Raw genomic sequence first — 14695 nt, 5'->3', positions numbered from 1 at the left:
GTAGATAAATATATTTCACCGGACGAGTAGGAAAAATGATATCGCCTGTCTTTGCGACGGTAGGAGATTTTAGTGGACATTTCCCTCTGGGTTTTGATACTCTTTCGTGGAAAATTGAGGTTTTCATATTGGGGATAAGATGTGATAATTTTCCTAGGTTTTAGCTCTGAACACATTAAGACAATGGAAAAGTGTGGGTAACTTCGTTGGCCCCAGGCAGCCTGGTGGTGTTGTGACCTGCCAGTAGTATTTGATTGTCCGTAAAAATGCAGATTTTATAATCTGAGAGTTAATTTTATGATCCCCCCCCCCCCCGCGCAACTTACAATTCAATAATATTTCTGCAGAGCTGGTAATATAGACCATGAGAATTGTTCTTTCTTTTGTTATATTGTGGCAATAAACTCAATAGCCCCTTAAGCCTATCGATGTTGATTGAATTTTGTCTTCTCTGTTTCTTTTTTTGGGACGGGGGCAGGGGCAATTTTAGAGGGGTGCAAAATTTCAAACAAATATTCTAACGATTATAATCATTTTTTAATTTTTGAAATTGTATTTTAAAGTAGAGGATACAGTTAGTAATTAATTAATAAAGCCAAAAAAAAAATTAAATAATATTGATTAAAATAATTAACACCAAATAAATAATTTAAATAACAAATTAAAAAATAATTAAACAATACATTTATATTTTTATTGATAAAGGGAAAATGATTTTGCTAGTAAATGAAAATACTGTTAATTTTTGGCCTGAAAATTTTATGGGAGACTGGGGAGGGTGCCAGTAAATATTTCGACCCCTGTGCAATATAGGCCAGAACTGCTAGTGGGGGGAGGGGAGGGAGTAAATTTGTTAAAAATTTAAAAGGATAACTAGAAAATAAAAAGGACCGAGAAAATAAGTGGAGCTTTTGTAACATCGTGACAATTCAAGAAGCCCTGAGCTCAAACAGTTTTTGGGTACGTGTCTGCCTTTGACTCAAAGTTAAATTCGCCAAGTTTTGTATTTTTAAAGAAAACTGAACCTCTATAACTAGTTTCTTTTTCTTTCACTATTAAAGACCTTCAGATAAATAAAGTCGATCCTGTTATGGAAGAAAAAGAAAGATTATCGGGAAAACCAATTGCAGAACCCATATTGCGATATTACCGGTCAAACGATGTTTCTAAATTCACCTTTTCAAGACCGTTCCATCGTGGAGTAAAGGATAAAGAAAATGAGTTTGCTACACTGTGGCTTGAAAGGACTGTTCTTGCAACGACATATCCATTACCAGGTTAGTCAATTTAATAATATTCACCACCTAATTTAGGAATTTCTATTACCAGACTGGTTAGTTTATTAACATTTTTCTCTCCAACTACTGAGCGTCTTGATTGGACAGTGTGTTCACGCTATTTGTATTTCTTTTATCTACTGTCCCTTGAGCTCAAACAATAGACCTCAGCTATCAAGGTCATTGGAAGTTTTAAAGTGACTGTGACAAAGGGCTGAAACAGGTTTCCTTGATATTGGATTAAATCTGAATCTTGAAAAATGCGAGTATATTTGTTTTAACGGTACCTTGCCAAATACTCCTCTTCAAATTAAAAATACATCCATTCCCTCTGTTGAAAATTTTCGGTGGTTAGGTTTAACAATTAAAAAAAAAAAAATTTGTCCTTCCTCCAGACTGCAATATCTAAAGCTTGTAAAAGTCAGATTTGGATACTCTAAGATTGTATCAAACCTAAGTAGAATCGAAAGGCTCTGGTTTCTTTGTATTCAGTTTTTGTGATCACTCTGTACTTTATCTTTCTGGGACCTTCATTCTATTGAAAAAAAGTGACTTATGGAAACTGCGTAAATGTTTCTATAAATACTGTAAATACCTGCTTTATCTACCTCTATCGTATCGAAATCGAGAATAATCTGAAAATACAAAGCGTCCGATATAACTGCAAAACTATAGGAGCTTCATGATAAGTTATCGGTACAAACATATCGACTGCTTATTCCATATTACGGGCTCATCCGTTTGTTCTGTTGACCTTTTTCCTTGCTGATTTTGTTGTACTTATCGTGCTGTACCTTTGTACTGTTCCTCTCACCCGTTTGTTCTATTGATTTTGTTTTGCTTATGTGCTGTTTTCTTTTCTTGTGTCGTTTTTCTTTTATGATGTTTTTTTTTCTCTCTTTTTGCTCCACTATCCACACATTGTTTTGTGCTGTGGTTTATAAATAAATTATTATTATTATTATTAATAGCAAATATCTTAAAAAAATTCTGTCTTGTAGAAAATTGTCAACTGTCTCTGCCAACTCTGCTGAAAAAAAAAAAAAAAATTCTAAATTTTCTAGAAAAGAGTTAATCTAGAATGAAGGCCAACAAGAAAATTGATACGGAATGAAAACTTTGGAAATTATATCTAAGTGTAAGGTTCATATAAGCATATAGATGAATGAACATCTGTTTGCTGTACGGTTCACTCAACTGAAACATAATAGCCGTCATAGTTATAAATTTTCAGAGAAAACTGTTTGAAATTTAGTGTTCCGAAATCGAGATTGCTAAGTTCTTTTTGCCAAAATGTAGAGATTCACATTTTTGTTTATTTTATTGAAGAGATAGTTTAAAGTTGTACAAGTGTTTGACGTTGTTCTATTTTTAAAAATTTCACCTTTGGGGCTGAGCAAGTTTTCACCTTTGACAAGTTTTTACCAAACACAACCTCGATGTCTACGCGCTGGTGAATGCAAGACGGAAAACTGTAACCTTTGAACATTAGTTGTTACTTATCACGAATACAAGTTGTTTTTGTACAAATAACCGGTTTTAACCGTAAAGAGTCTACCCAAAAACATTGAAACTGAATTGTCTATGGTCAAGTCGAGTGAGTGGAGCATGGCTTATATAAAAATGGTAGATAAAGTTGGGTGCATGAACATGGTCATCTGTCTCTGAGGGATCTAAGAGATTCCTGTAGGTACTGAAAATGCTCGAAAGTATTGAGCAGTGCTGTGCTATCAAGTTCTGCGTTAAACCGAACAAATTTACCAGGGAGACTTTCGATAATACTCTTGGATCTTAAAAAACTGGGCCAAATACAGTTGAAGGTTTGCTGCGAAAACTTTGACGTCAGTCTTTCTGACATCGACACAAATTGGTGGAAATGTGCTAAAATATTTTCTTTAGTTGCGATCACTTGTTAATAGTTCTTATGGTAGCTGAAGAGTTACGCGAAAAGGCTGTAGTTGCACGTTGTTAATCGTGACACAGGTAATGCAGAAGTAAAATATTATGACGCTGCAGCAACCACCGTAAGGCCCAGACTTGACTCCAATCTAAATTTTATTGGCCCCCCCGGCAAAAAAAGTCATGAAATTAGGTTGTTTTGTGCTGATTTATGTGATTCTAGTTTGTTCAACGGAAAGCTGGAAGAGCCGTAGTGCTGCCTGATAAAATTTCTGGTTAGATGCTGGAAAAAGCTCAGCAGTCGATTGTATTTTTTTATTTTATTCTCAATTGATAGATGACTCTATAAGGTGAGGACTGCCTTATCTATTTATATAAGGAAGTGAAGAGATCATGCCTTAGGCAAAAATAGAGGCACGGCCGAGTTGCATTTACAGTGGCACTAAATAATTTTGAATAAAGAAAAGAGGATCAGATTTGAATTTAACATTAAAAAAAATTGTACCAGACTTTCCTTTTGAGAGACTTTTACCCAAAATGTAGCTACATGAATTCAAAAGAATATTATTATGTACAAAATTTTGCAAAATTCTGGGAAGAATCGAAAACTTATCTTATAGACAAAATAGTTTCTTCTTTTGCTATTTTGAATGTTTGTTATGACAATCTGTATGTAACCTTAAAACACTTGTGTTAACGCTAATTATTCTAGAGTTTTGGTTATTTTCATTTTTTGTATTAACTAATTGAGCTTTTTCAGGAATTCTACGTTGGTTCCCTGTAAATCAGACCGAAGTATTTGAATTAAGTCCTCTTGAAACTGCAATCGAAACCATGGAGCAGGCCAATAGCCATTTGAAAGAATTGATAATTGCCAATAGAACAGACCCATTTTTGAATTACAATCCCCTTAGCATGAAACTCCAGGGTATGATAGACGCTGCTGTTAATGGTGGTACCGCTAAATATGAACAGGTAGGTCCTATCTCTTTTCACTTCGTTCGCGGCATTATTTTAAGAGAACTTCAATTTAGTTTTCCATTTTTGAGCTTCAGTCAGTTTTCTTTTTTTTATACTTTTTATTGAACATAAACGTGAAATAAAAACACAAAAATAAGTGCTCTGGATACTTTTAAGTCAAATACAGGTATCTTAAGGTATTAATACTTAAGCTGAATGAATTGAAATCCTTAATGGTTTTTGTTAGATATCTATTCCACCATACACAAAGAATAGAGGGTCTGTTCATTTTTTTTTCGTTTTTTCTTGTATAAATTGTTTTTTATTTTTGACCTTGTGGCTGAAGGGAAGTAATCGATCGCTCTGAAATTCTAGATATAGAATAACTTTTTGTGTGTATTCGGGAACTGTTAAACTAATATTAAGAAAATTGGTAAGAGGGAGATAAAATGAGCAAAATTGCAGCAGAAAAGCAATGATTATTGTTGTTAATCTATTGTTCGTCGTGGCTTATTTACTTTGAGTCAGACGACATTTGCCTGAAAGGTGATGATGGCAATAGTAAATTATCATATAGTTTGATAATGACTGTTGTAATCTGACATATAATGACAATGAATGTGACAATTGTAAAATTATAAAAACGACAATAGTAGATCTAAAAACAGACATTTAAACGATGCTGTACCTGAAATTGATACTTGTATAATTTGTTGATACCCCTGCACAATGTACTTGACTCAATTGTCTTCCGTGTTTTTTTTTTTTTTTTTTTTTTTTTTTTTTTTTTTTTTTTTTTTTTTTTTTTTTTTTTTTTTTTTTTTTTTTTTTTTTAACCTCCTGATCGATTAGAACAGAAAGATAAAGGCTCCACAGGGAAATAGTGGACTGCAACGGAAATTTGTTTACATTCATTTTTGTTACTTTTTTACCAGTCATATAAAAATTTCGGAGGGGTGGGAGGACTCAAACCTGGTAAACGTACTCCTTGGATACGGTCTTTTCCCCGCTCTTCTTCCAAAGGAGGTCAGGTATTGACCCCCTCCCCGCTCAGAATTTAGTTAATCGTAGTGAAACATGTTATGCCTGTAAGTTTGGTGCCTTGTGGGGTTCCGCAAGCCATATCACTCCAGTCAGAGTCAGTGTCTTCTTCTTGGAGGGCGAATATCTTCTGCTGCCATCCAGACAGAAAATGTAGTACAATTGCTAGAGTTTGACGCTTGGCTCCCATTTGCTTCAAGCTAAGGCATGCACTTAGATGAGATAGAAGGTCAAAAGCTTTGCGAAAATCGATCACAACTAGATCAACAAAACAACCCGGGGGCTCTAGTGGCTTTAGAATGCGGTCGAACATTCTCCCTAGGTAGACAGAAATTCTAAATTTAGAGAGTCCTCTTTACTAATATTTGCTTATGATATCAAGTACTTGAGCCAGCAGGTAGCGAAGTATGAAAGACCCCGTCACTTTTGCAAAGCACGGGATTAGGGGTCTCAAGTCATCACAGCTCTTATGTGGGTTTACCTTCTGAATGACACGTATGTGTGTTATCTTCCAAAGTGAGGGAAACACTCCGGACGCAAAGCACTGATTAATCAGAGTAGAAAGGGTAGGGCGAGGAACATAGCAAATTCATGGATAAGTTTTGCAGGGATTTTGCCAGGAAAAAGTGAGACTCCTTTTTTTATTTTTCTCTGCTCCTTGTACACATCTAACTCACTGAGTTCAATTAAACCTTCATGAGTGCAGTCTTCAAGCAAATACTCTTTTTCCTGGGTAGTCACAAGAGGAAATATACTGTATATAGAGGTTAAGAAGGCGTTTACAGCACGAGACCCCGGTAATCGTCCTCTATTGTCTGTTATAATAGTAGGTTTTGACGACTTTCCATTTATTTTATTGACGGAGCGGTTTCTTGGATGTCGCTCAGGGGGTCTCGTCAAATCACTTTATCTTTAGAATTTCAGCTGCTTTGGTCAGCTGAATTTTTACCAGTGTTTGACGTGAGACTAACTTTGACGATTGATGGTTAGCATGGTTTGTAATAATTACTGGAATAGCGTATCCCACGTCCCTGCTTCTTTTATTTCTCCCTGTTCGGCATCCATGTTTCCTCCTTTTCTATCAATTTATACCAGTGGTTGAACCGCCATCTGTGCTTCTTTTCTACAAGTGTAGTGTGCTTCGCAACGCCAAAGAAGATGGCGCTAAAACAATGGCTTTGAAACACAGGCTAATTGAGTCACTTTTCTGCATAGCGACTGCTTCAGTTGGGGTGGCTCTGGTAATAAAAAATACAACAACAAAAACTGCAAAAGGCACTACCATTCTCAGTCTAAATAACATACATGTGCGCACAAATATAAAGCTAAAATAAGGTAGTCATCCAAAGACTACGAAATATGTCAGATCAATATAAATAAATATTTGCGAAAAAGTATTGAGCTTGATGTTTTATAATTTTATGCATGAACCAGATTTTGTAAAGATGCTCCTTGTTTTGGGCATAATGATGAAAATGTTCCTTCTTCTCACCCTGAGTGATTCTCAATTTGTTGAAGTAGTCTATCTGTTTTGTCGCTAAAAATTGGGCACTAGATGCCAGGATTAAAGGTAGAAGAAAAGCTCATGAAATTTCACTCCGTTTTACACCATGAAGTTGGAAAATGGACGCTCAGGTTGCTCAAATCGCAGAAATCGAAAATAGACGCTCATGTGCATATAGAGGTGGCCCCGGGGCTCGGATCCCCAGTAAATGACATGACTTTAACAATGTTTAGGCTAATTTTCTATAATCTGGCTGTTTTGGGGGTTATACACAGGCGGTTCAGATCTGACGTCCCCTTCTGGTAGATAAAATAATAGTAGAAAATTTTAGTCACAATTTCTTCCTCTCCACAGTGGTCCGAATGGGCCCGGACTCTAAACTGCAAAATTAGGTTTTTAATCCCCACTGAGGTCTGCTGAGATTCTACAAAGCTTTCTTGCTGTTGTTCTGATGACATGGATCTAAAGATCTCCCTCTCCCTGCTCTGCAGAGATTGAATTGGTTCCTGGTTAAGCAAAAGAAATAACTAGGACGTGTCTAACTTCCCACCAAGCTTTATTAAGATCCTATAACTCCTTTTTGTTGACCCAACATTAAGCCTGATAGCCTATGAAGCTATTTGTTGCATAAGAATGACTAGCAATTGCTGATGTGACTAGAATAACTGATAACGAGAAGAGTTTAACATAACAAATATCCATATTCAAGGAAGGAAGCAAGATCACAAGACTAGTTATGAATTACTATGGGTGAATATACTGACATTTATCCCGTGTATTTATTTTCTTGATACAGTTCTTCTAGTTGTAAATAGTTGGTTCTTATATCTGAAATTTTTATTTGGATTTAGAATATATGAATACTTTAAGATCATTTCTTTTCTGGTGGTATTTCCATACTCTCTGGAGAACTAACTTGAAAGGATACATTTTACCATGGTTTTCAGTTATCTATCTTATAGCTGTGGTGTTGCTCGGTTCATAAGCCGACACATTACACGATATAAGTCATAAAGAAGAGTGGGAGAACTGAAAAATATGCTTCAGCTTTTTTTCCGCTTTTATTGATAACCAGATAATTGTACAGAATTTTTTTCTTTTTTACTTCCAAAATGTTGCGAAAACGATTTTTGCATCAGAAGGTTTAATTTCCTATTACTTCTGTAAATGAGTAAATAAGATTTGTTATCCTTTAAAAACTAGGAATTCCGAACCTCTTTGGAGCCAAATTAGACACAGGAAAAGGAATTGGAAAAATCTATGAAACACGATAGGTTTTAATTTAATGGGCTACAATTCTTAGTGCGGAAAAAAATATAACACTTTTTGAATTTCCTCATGTAATATCTCTGTTCATCCGTTTTTGCAAATATCTTCTGCAGTTGCTGCTTTGCACTTAAAACCGGTACATTTCGGGTAGATATGGCATTTTTGGTATTTCTTCAAAAATGTACCAGCTTATCGACATGATCCGTAAGTGTCGAGAAAATATTATCGACTTTCCACTTAACTGTATAGCTTAATTGTGTTGTCTAAGTAGCTTTGATGTTATTTTTCTCGGGAGTTTTTCTTAATAGTGTTTTCATTTTTATGTTATTTTCTTGTATTTTTCTACTCCTCTAAGTGCATTTCAATGCTTATACAGACGGTTGAAATAAATTATTATTGTTGTTGTTTTAAGCAGTATCATCCAAGTTTCGTTGCTACATTTTATAAAAACCCCGCTCTCACATTTGCTTAGCTAGACATCAATATTTAGACAACATCACTTTAGATTGATCCTTCCCGTTTCTATTAAATAGGAAGCAAGTTATGATTGTTAATACAATGACTATGCTTAGCTATTATTGTATTGCTTAGCACGCATTTGTATTGAGCTTAAACGCATTTTTGATGGTATTTACGTCTGGCAATAAGGTGTTTAGCATTACTTTTTTTCAGCTACCTAAGCTTTTGTGGTAAACATAGTATTTTTAGATATTTTTGACTGAATCACACATGAAGAATCATCCTGAAGAACGGCCATTAATATCAAAACTAGAGCAGCTTCTCTGTGCCCAAACCTGTCTACTGGAAGCTGGAGTGGAGGTTCACTCAATGAGAGTGGTAGATCAAATGAGATCTTTCCATGATCATCTAGAAAGTAAGTTCAAGGAATTGAGAAGAGCTAGAGAAGAAAAATATGGATCTATGGTAAGTCGTAGAACAAAATTTTTCAGAGAATATTTGTATTTAATTTCTTTTGATGCTGTAAGACGAACGTTACGGTGCTTACGTTTGCACAATATTTTGAAATTCTTAGCTTTAAAAATGCTTTTTTAGATGCACAGTATTTTGAAAGTGCTTCAGTTATAAAAATACTTTTTAATATTCAATTGCCCTTGACTCATCTGAAAGTACTCGTCATTTTGGTATCATATAATGATTCTTTGATTAAGCATGCTTGGAGCTGAAAGTGCTATTGGGACCATCTACAGGGGGTCAACGTCGTCTCTTTCTCAAAGATACTGTCCATTACGGTTAGCTAAACTGGGGCTGGTTGAAATCAGTGTTGAACTACCATAAACTTGTTAATGCTCGGCTAGCTAAAACCGACAAGAATCATGCACCAGATAATGCGTAAAGGCTCTTTAACATAAGTCTTTTAAGTGCCAATGTGGATTGATCATAGCATCCATGTGATAACATATTTAAAAATATATTTTTTTACGATGATAAGATGATTTCTTTTAGTAAATATAGCGGAGACTAAAAGAACTTATTATTCCCTGTCAGTTAGACTTGATTTTAATTTCTTAATTGTGTGTTACATTTTCTGGAACACACCTTCTGAGTCAGCTTGTAGATGTCACCCTCTTACGGGTTTTAAAAGAATAACACATTTTTATGCAGCAAAATAGTAATACACAGTTATGTGCGTGACTCGTTCCCTTCCCTGATTTTTGCCAAGTCATGTAGCCTTACAGGGGATAGTAACGCAATTATTTTGTTTTATAATTAAGTTTTTGTCATTATATGTTCTATCAGAAAGACATTACGATTATATTCGAGCCCACAGATTAGATGGGGTGAGCAATTTTCTAGACTTAATCCATGAGGGGTTGCGTTATGTAGATTGGAAATCCTGTAGTAATCTTAGATAATAGGCTGGACATTAAAGTTCATTTCTCTGTGAAACATACGATTTGGTGACAAACCTATAGCTGTAATTTGTATTGACAGGATAAAATACGTAAATGAGCAGATTTTTTGGTTTCAGATTTATTCATCTCCCAAGTTAATTTTACTTAACTAGTTAATTATGATATTACTTAAACTTTTTCTTACAGAATGATCTACTCTTGTGAAAAAATTGAGAAATTACCTTATTTTTAGCATTTTTCTTACGTATTTTCAACGAATTTGTCGATCAAAAATAAATGCGAAGCAAATTTCTAAAATGGACAGCAATTATCTTATTTTCTTGTGTTTCTTTACGTGTTTTCAATAAATTTGGCGACAAAAAATGAAGGCAAAGCAAATATCTAAGATGGACTTTGGTAGCTGAATAAACCTGAGGCTTTGCTATCGAATTATAACAAAACTACATCCTTATTTTGAAATCTCAAAGCCTTAGATTTGCAAAAAAAAATAAAAAAAAAAAATAACAAACCAAAAACTGGCATAGGGAACATAGATCTTAGTTATGCCCAATTTGTCCTCTTAATGAGTAATAAATGTTTCATTTTACGTGTTGGTAAAAAAAAAATTCTAAATTATGACCTTACGTTTTCAAATAAATTTTGAACTTAAATTTCTCAGCTGCCTAAACGTAACAATTTTTTTTGTTATATATTGTCACAAAATTCTTTTTGTGATAAATGTAATAATTTTTGTGTAATAGATGGAAAATGAAAATTCATCCTAAAGAATGGCCAAAAATATCAAAATTTGAGCAGACGTTATTTCTTCAAAACACTATTTACCGGAAACAGTAGGACAACGTCACCTAATGTGTCTTTATTTACATTCAATTCTGGAACCCATAAGTATAATTAAATCACTAGTGCATTGAGAATAAGTCAAACTAAGGGGAGGGGAATATCTAATTCTCTCATGAGTGCAACATCATTTAATGATAGTTTTCTCCCACAAATTTTTGGAACCCAAAAATCATGTTTAAATTAAATTACAGAAATTTTTAACGTTTTCGTTTGCTCATTTTCTATGATTTGTTGTCATATCGTTTTTTGTTATGGGTCTTGGTGTTTAAAAAAAATTCAATGACTCAAAAAAAGAAGCTCATTGTTAGTGTAATGACTTATGAGAAAGATATACATAACGAGAAATTTTGTATCTTAAACATTTACTTTTTCGCCAATTTTTTCCGTTTCACCCATTAAAATATCTCTTACTTAATTTTTGACATCGTCTTTCGTTTTAAAGCTAAAACACTGTTATTCGAGTACAAATTTCCTTTAGACTATCTATTATTTTCTTTATTTTGATTCACGTCATTCATCCAGAGTTTCTCGTAGAGTTTAGATTGTTTTACTGAGAAACAACTTGGAGTCCTAATCCGTCTGGGAGCTCGAACTACAAATCATGACGTAACGAGTGAATGCCGTACCTCTTCCAGTAGTGGTCATTCAATGGAGTAAGTGTTGCTTTTTCTGTGCTCCTTGCTTAAAAAAAATATCCTTTGCTTATAGTTTTTTTACAGCCACTCTCATTAGGAGATAAACTAGGCTTACCTTATGCAGATCTTTACGAACATCACTTTGTTTGCTTATTATGTGAAATTTCAATCGCAATAAAAAGCCTTTATTATATTCGGCAACTACAGATCGTCACCAGGTACTGGTGACGTTAGAAGTTGTACTGGTTGGTTGGAACCAGCCAAATAGCCCTGAAATATTGCAAATACATGCAGGCATAGGACAGGAAACCTTAAAATGTCTTTTATCGAAGTATTTAAAATAGTTTGTGAACCATCTGAATTCTCCCTCCCATTACTCTTAAAAAGACAACGAATTTTTTGTACTTTTTTGTAGTGTGTGCTCGTGACGATTATAACGTTAATTTAGGGCTTTTATTTCAGGAATAGAAGTTTGAAGTAGACGTACTCATATCTGTCTTTTTTTGTAAAAACTAATAGTGATTGTGGTTTTACCCACTTGAAAGCTAGTATTGTAATCAATGACAAAAGGCAATGGATGGTCCTTTTATTTAAAACACAAAATTGTATATTGTCTATGATATTTTGAATATTTAAGCTAGTAAACGCAGATTGCATAAATGTAATTTGTTTTAAAGATAATTCCCACTTAGAAATAAAGTAAAATTCTTATGTCGAGGACGTGCTACCTATGGTGGAGGGGAGTGCGGCTGTTTGTATACAGAGCCATACTTGCTTAAATATCTCAGACCCAAAGTCCAAGAGACACTGGATGTCAAAGTGAGTCCCCAGCATAAATCTGTTGCTCTTGTTAACATGTGCAATCCCCCAAGTTTTGGGATAACCAGTCACCTTGAAGCCTCCCTAGATATATTAGAGAAAAGTTGCCCAAATCAGTCATCATTCTACAGGGGGATTCCGACTTCAACCACAAAATATGATTTCATAGTAAAATCACCAATTAGGTGGGATGTAACTTATATGATCTTTCTCTATCCTATGGAATTGAGTTCGACGTCAACTTTAAGAAGGCTATCAGAGGAAAGAAGAAGGAACACGAACGCTGGTTTCTGTCTAAGAGCCAAGACGATCAAGTACGATTTAAGAAAGCACTTAATGACTTTTTATGTAATTCGCCAAACCCGGCTGCAATCCAAAAAGAATTACACCACTAAACTTCAAAATACTGAAGAAAAAAGTTGTTTGAGAATACTTAAGGAGGCAATGCCATCTCCGAAAGGGACATCCACTCCCTTCCTTCAGACTAACAAGATTACGTCCAAGATTGTCAGGCAAAGACTCAAGTTTTTGTTAAGGCCTTTGCCGAGTTTTTAGCCCTTGATGACCACGATAAGATAGTTTCTGATTTTCTTCATCTCAGATGCCGCTGCTCTTGAGCACGTCAAATATTCTGCCCCAAAAGTGCAGGCTGCTCTACACTGCCTTGACTTAACCAAAGCATTTGGTTCAGATTGCAGAACAAACCTCATCCTCAAGTATTGTTGTGCTGAACCATCTGGCCCTCTGCCACCAATCTTCTGGCTATTCTTTCGCTTTGGATCTTTCCCTATGGTGTGGAAGTCGGCCCACGTCATCAGTGTTCCCCGGCCAGATAGTGACCCTACCTATGTTGAATCATATAAGCCGATGAACTTTTTCTCTTCCATTGATAATGTCTATAAGAGCATTTTTAATATAACCGTTTAGACAAAGCTGAAGTCAAATTACCTTATTCGCGATAAGCAGTTGGATTTTGCTGGAAACAATCGACAATTGACTGTCTGAAGGCCCAACACCAGGAGTGGCCTGAACTTCTGATCCAAGGGTATGATATTGGGTGCTATATATATATATATATATATATATATATATATATATATATATATATATATATATATATATATATATATATATATATTTATACATATATACATATATATATATATATATATATATATATATATATATATATATATATATATATATATATATATATATATATATATATAAGCAGAAGACTGTGCGAGACTCCATATCCCTACTATCAAATCTCCTGGCGATAGAAAAGTGGTCTGATGCGAGGATGGTTAATTCCCATGCATATTAGGGTATTGTCATTTGATGTTGCAAAAGTTTTTGAGAGATTCTGGCTGAGGATCCTATAAAAAAAAGATCTAACCGCATAGAAGTATTGGTAGTCGACATGAAGCTCTTGGAGCTTTCTCAGATACTGTAATATCCTAGTAGTTCTTGATCAGTTACTTCCAGCAAATGTCTAGTAAAGACTGGGGTTCCTCAGGGTAGTATTCTTGGATCCACACTTTCTGGTGTATGTCAATGAAATCGGGGACAGTTTCATTATCCCTGTATCATATTCTGAGAATATTACGGTCCATGGAATAAACTCCATCCGCATGTAATTTATTTCCATGCAGACGTCTCTTGTTGCACACACCTTCATTGAATTTGATGCTCCTCTGCAAGAAAGTTGGGTGCGATTCTTCGTTCTTTAGAATCTGTTAACCATCCAGCCCGATTATCCCTCTGTGGTCGTATCGAAATCCCTGCTTTTAGGAGGAGCTCTTAAAATCCCAGTGATACCTCTTCCTAGGATTCAAAATAGAGCCCCAGGGATGATTTATAGGGCCCATTGGCTAACTTTACAACATCTCAGGGAGAGATTTGATTTGACGCCAATGATCGTTTTCTGGAAGTACATAAGCTACCCTACCTCCGACGAATTATTCCTACTTGTACAGACGTTTGACAAGCCATACGCCTTAATTTGGTAAGATTGTATTACCTGCAAGAGGAGGCACTCTCTACTAAACAATTGAAAACAGTTTTGTAGGACGCTCCACTTTCATTTAGAATCTTTAACAAAAACAGGTTATCCCTGGAAACAAATATGTTGATTCGTTTAGAAAGAAATTCACCAGACACAACTCTAGGAACGAAACCTCTTGGTAAACGCTTGACTAGTTGCATATCAGGGCCCTAAGTGTTTGATTATCTTGTGCCATGAATTTTGTCATAAAAAAAATGATTTTAGTCCTTTTTCGGGAATCGAACCATGTAACACGTTTCGCATGTTTGTATAACTCTTACAGCTGTCTATTTCCACCTCACTATTTTTATCTTTTAGGACATCTAGTGTATTGACAGTTTCAAGTGGAAAGTCGCAAATATCTATGTCTAGTCTCAGCTTGACCTCAACTCCAAAGCTTGAAAAGGCTTCAAGACAGTCGTCTACAGCTTCACTTTTAAGCATGCGTAAGACACTGGTTTCTCTCTCTCTCTCTCTCTCTCTCTCTCTCTCTCTCTCTCTCTCTCTCTCTCTCTCTCTCTCTCTCTCTC

General features: G+C 35.1%; 1 protein-coding gene across 2 annotated transcripts in view; it reads left to right on the top strand.

Annotated features, from left to right (window-relative positions):
* LOC136025148 (dedicator of cytokinesis protein 1-like) overlaps positions 1–14695 on the top strand; it is a 132537-nt gene that overhangs the window by 95462 nt on the left and 22380 nt on the right. For both annotated transcript variants that reach the window (XM_065700899.1, XM_065700897.1), the window contains exons 23-27: positions 1062–1277; positions 3937–4151; positions 8659–8874; positions 11199–11317; positions 14484–14611. In XM_065700899.1, coding sequence (XP_065556971.1) covers positions 1062–1277; positions 3937–4151; positions 8659–8874; positions 11199–11317; positions 14484–14611 — 894 coding nt within the window. The remainder of the gene's footprint in view (positions 1–1061; positions 1278–3936; positions 4152–8658; positions 8875–11198; positions 11318–14483; positions 14612–14695) is intronic.

Source organism: Artemia franciscana, chromosome 3 (assembly GCF_032884065.1).
Source record: "Artemia franciscana chromosome 3, ASM3288406v1, whole genome shotgun sequence".
In the NCBI taxonomy this organism is placed as follows: Eukaryota; Metazoa; Arthropoda; class Branchiopoda; order Anostraca; family Artemiidae; genus Artemia; species Artemia franciscana.
The sequence above is the reverse complement of the archived record's forward strand: the minus strand, read 5'-3'. Positions and strand labels throughout refer to the sequence as shown.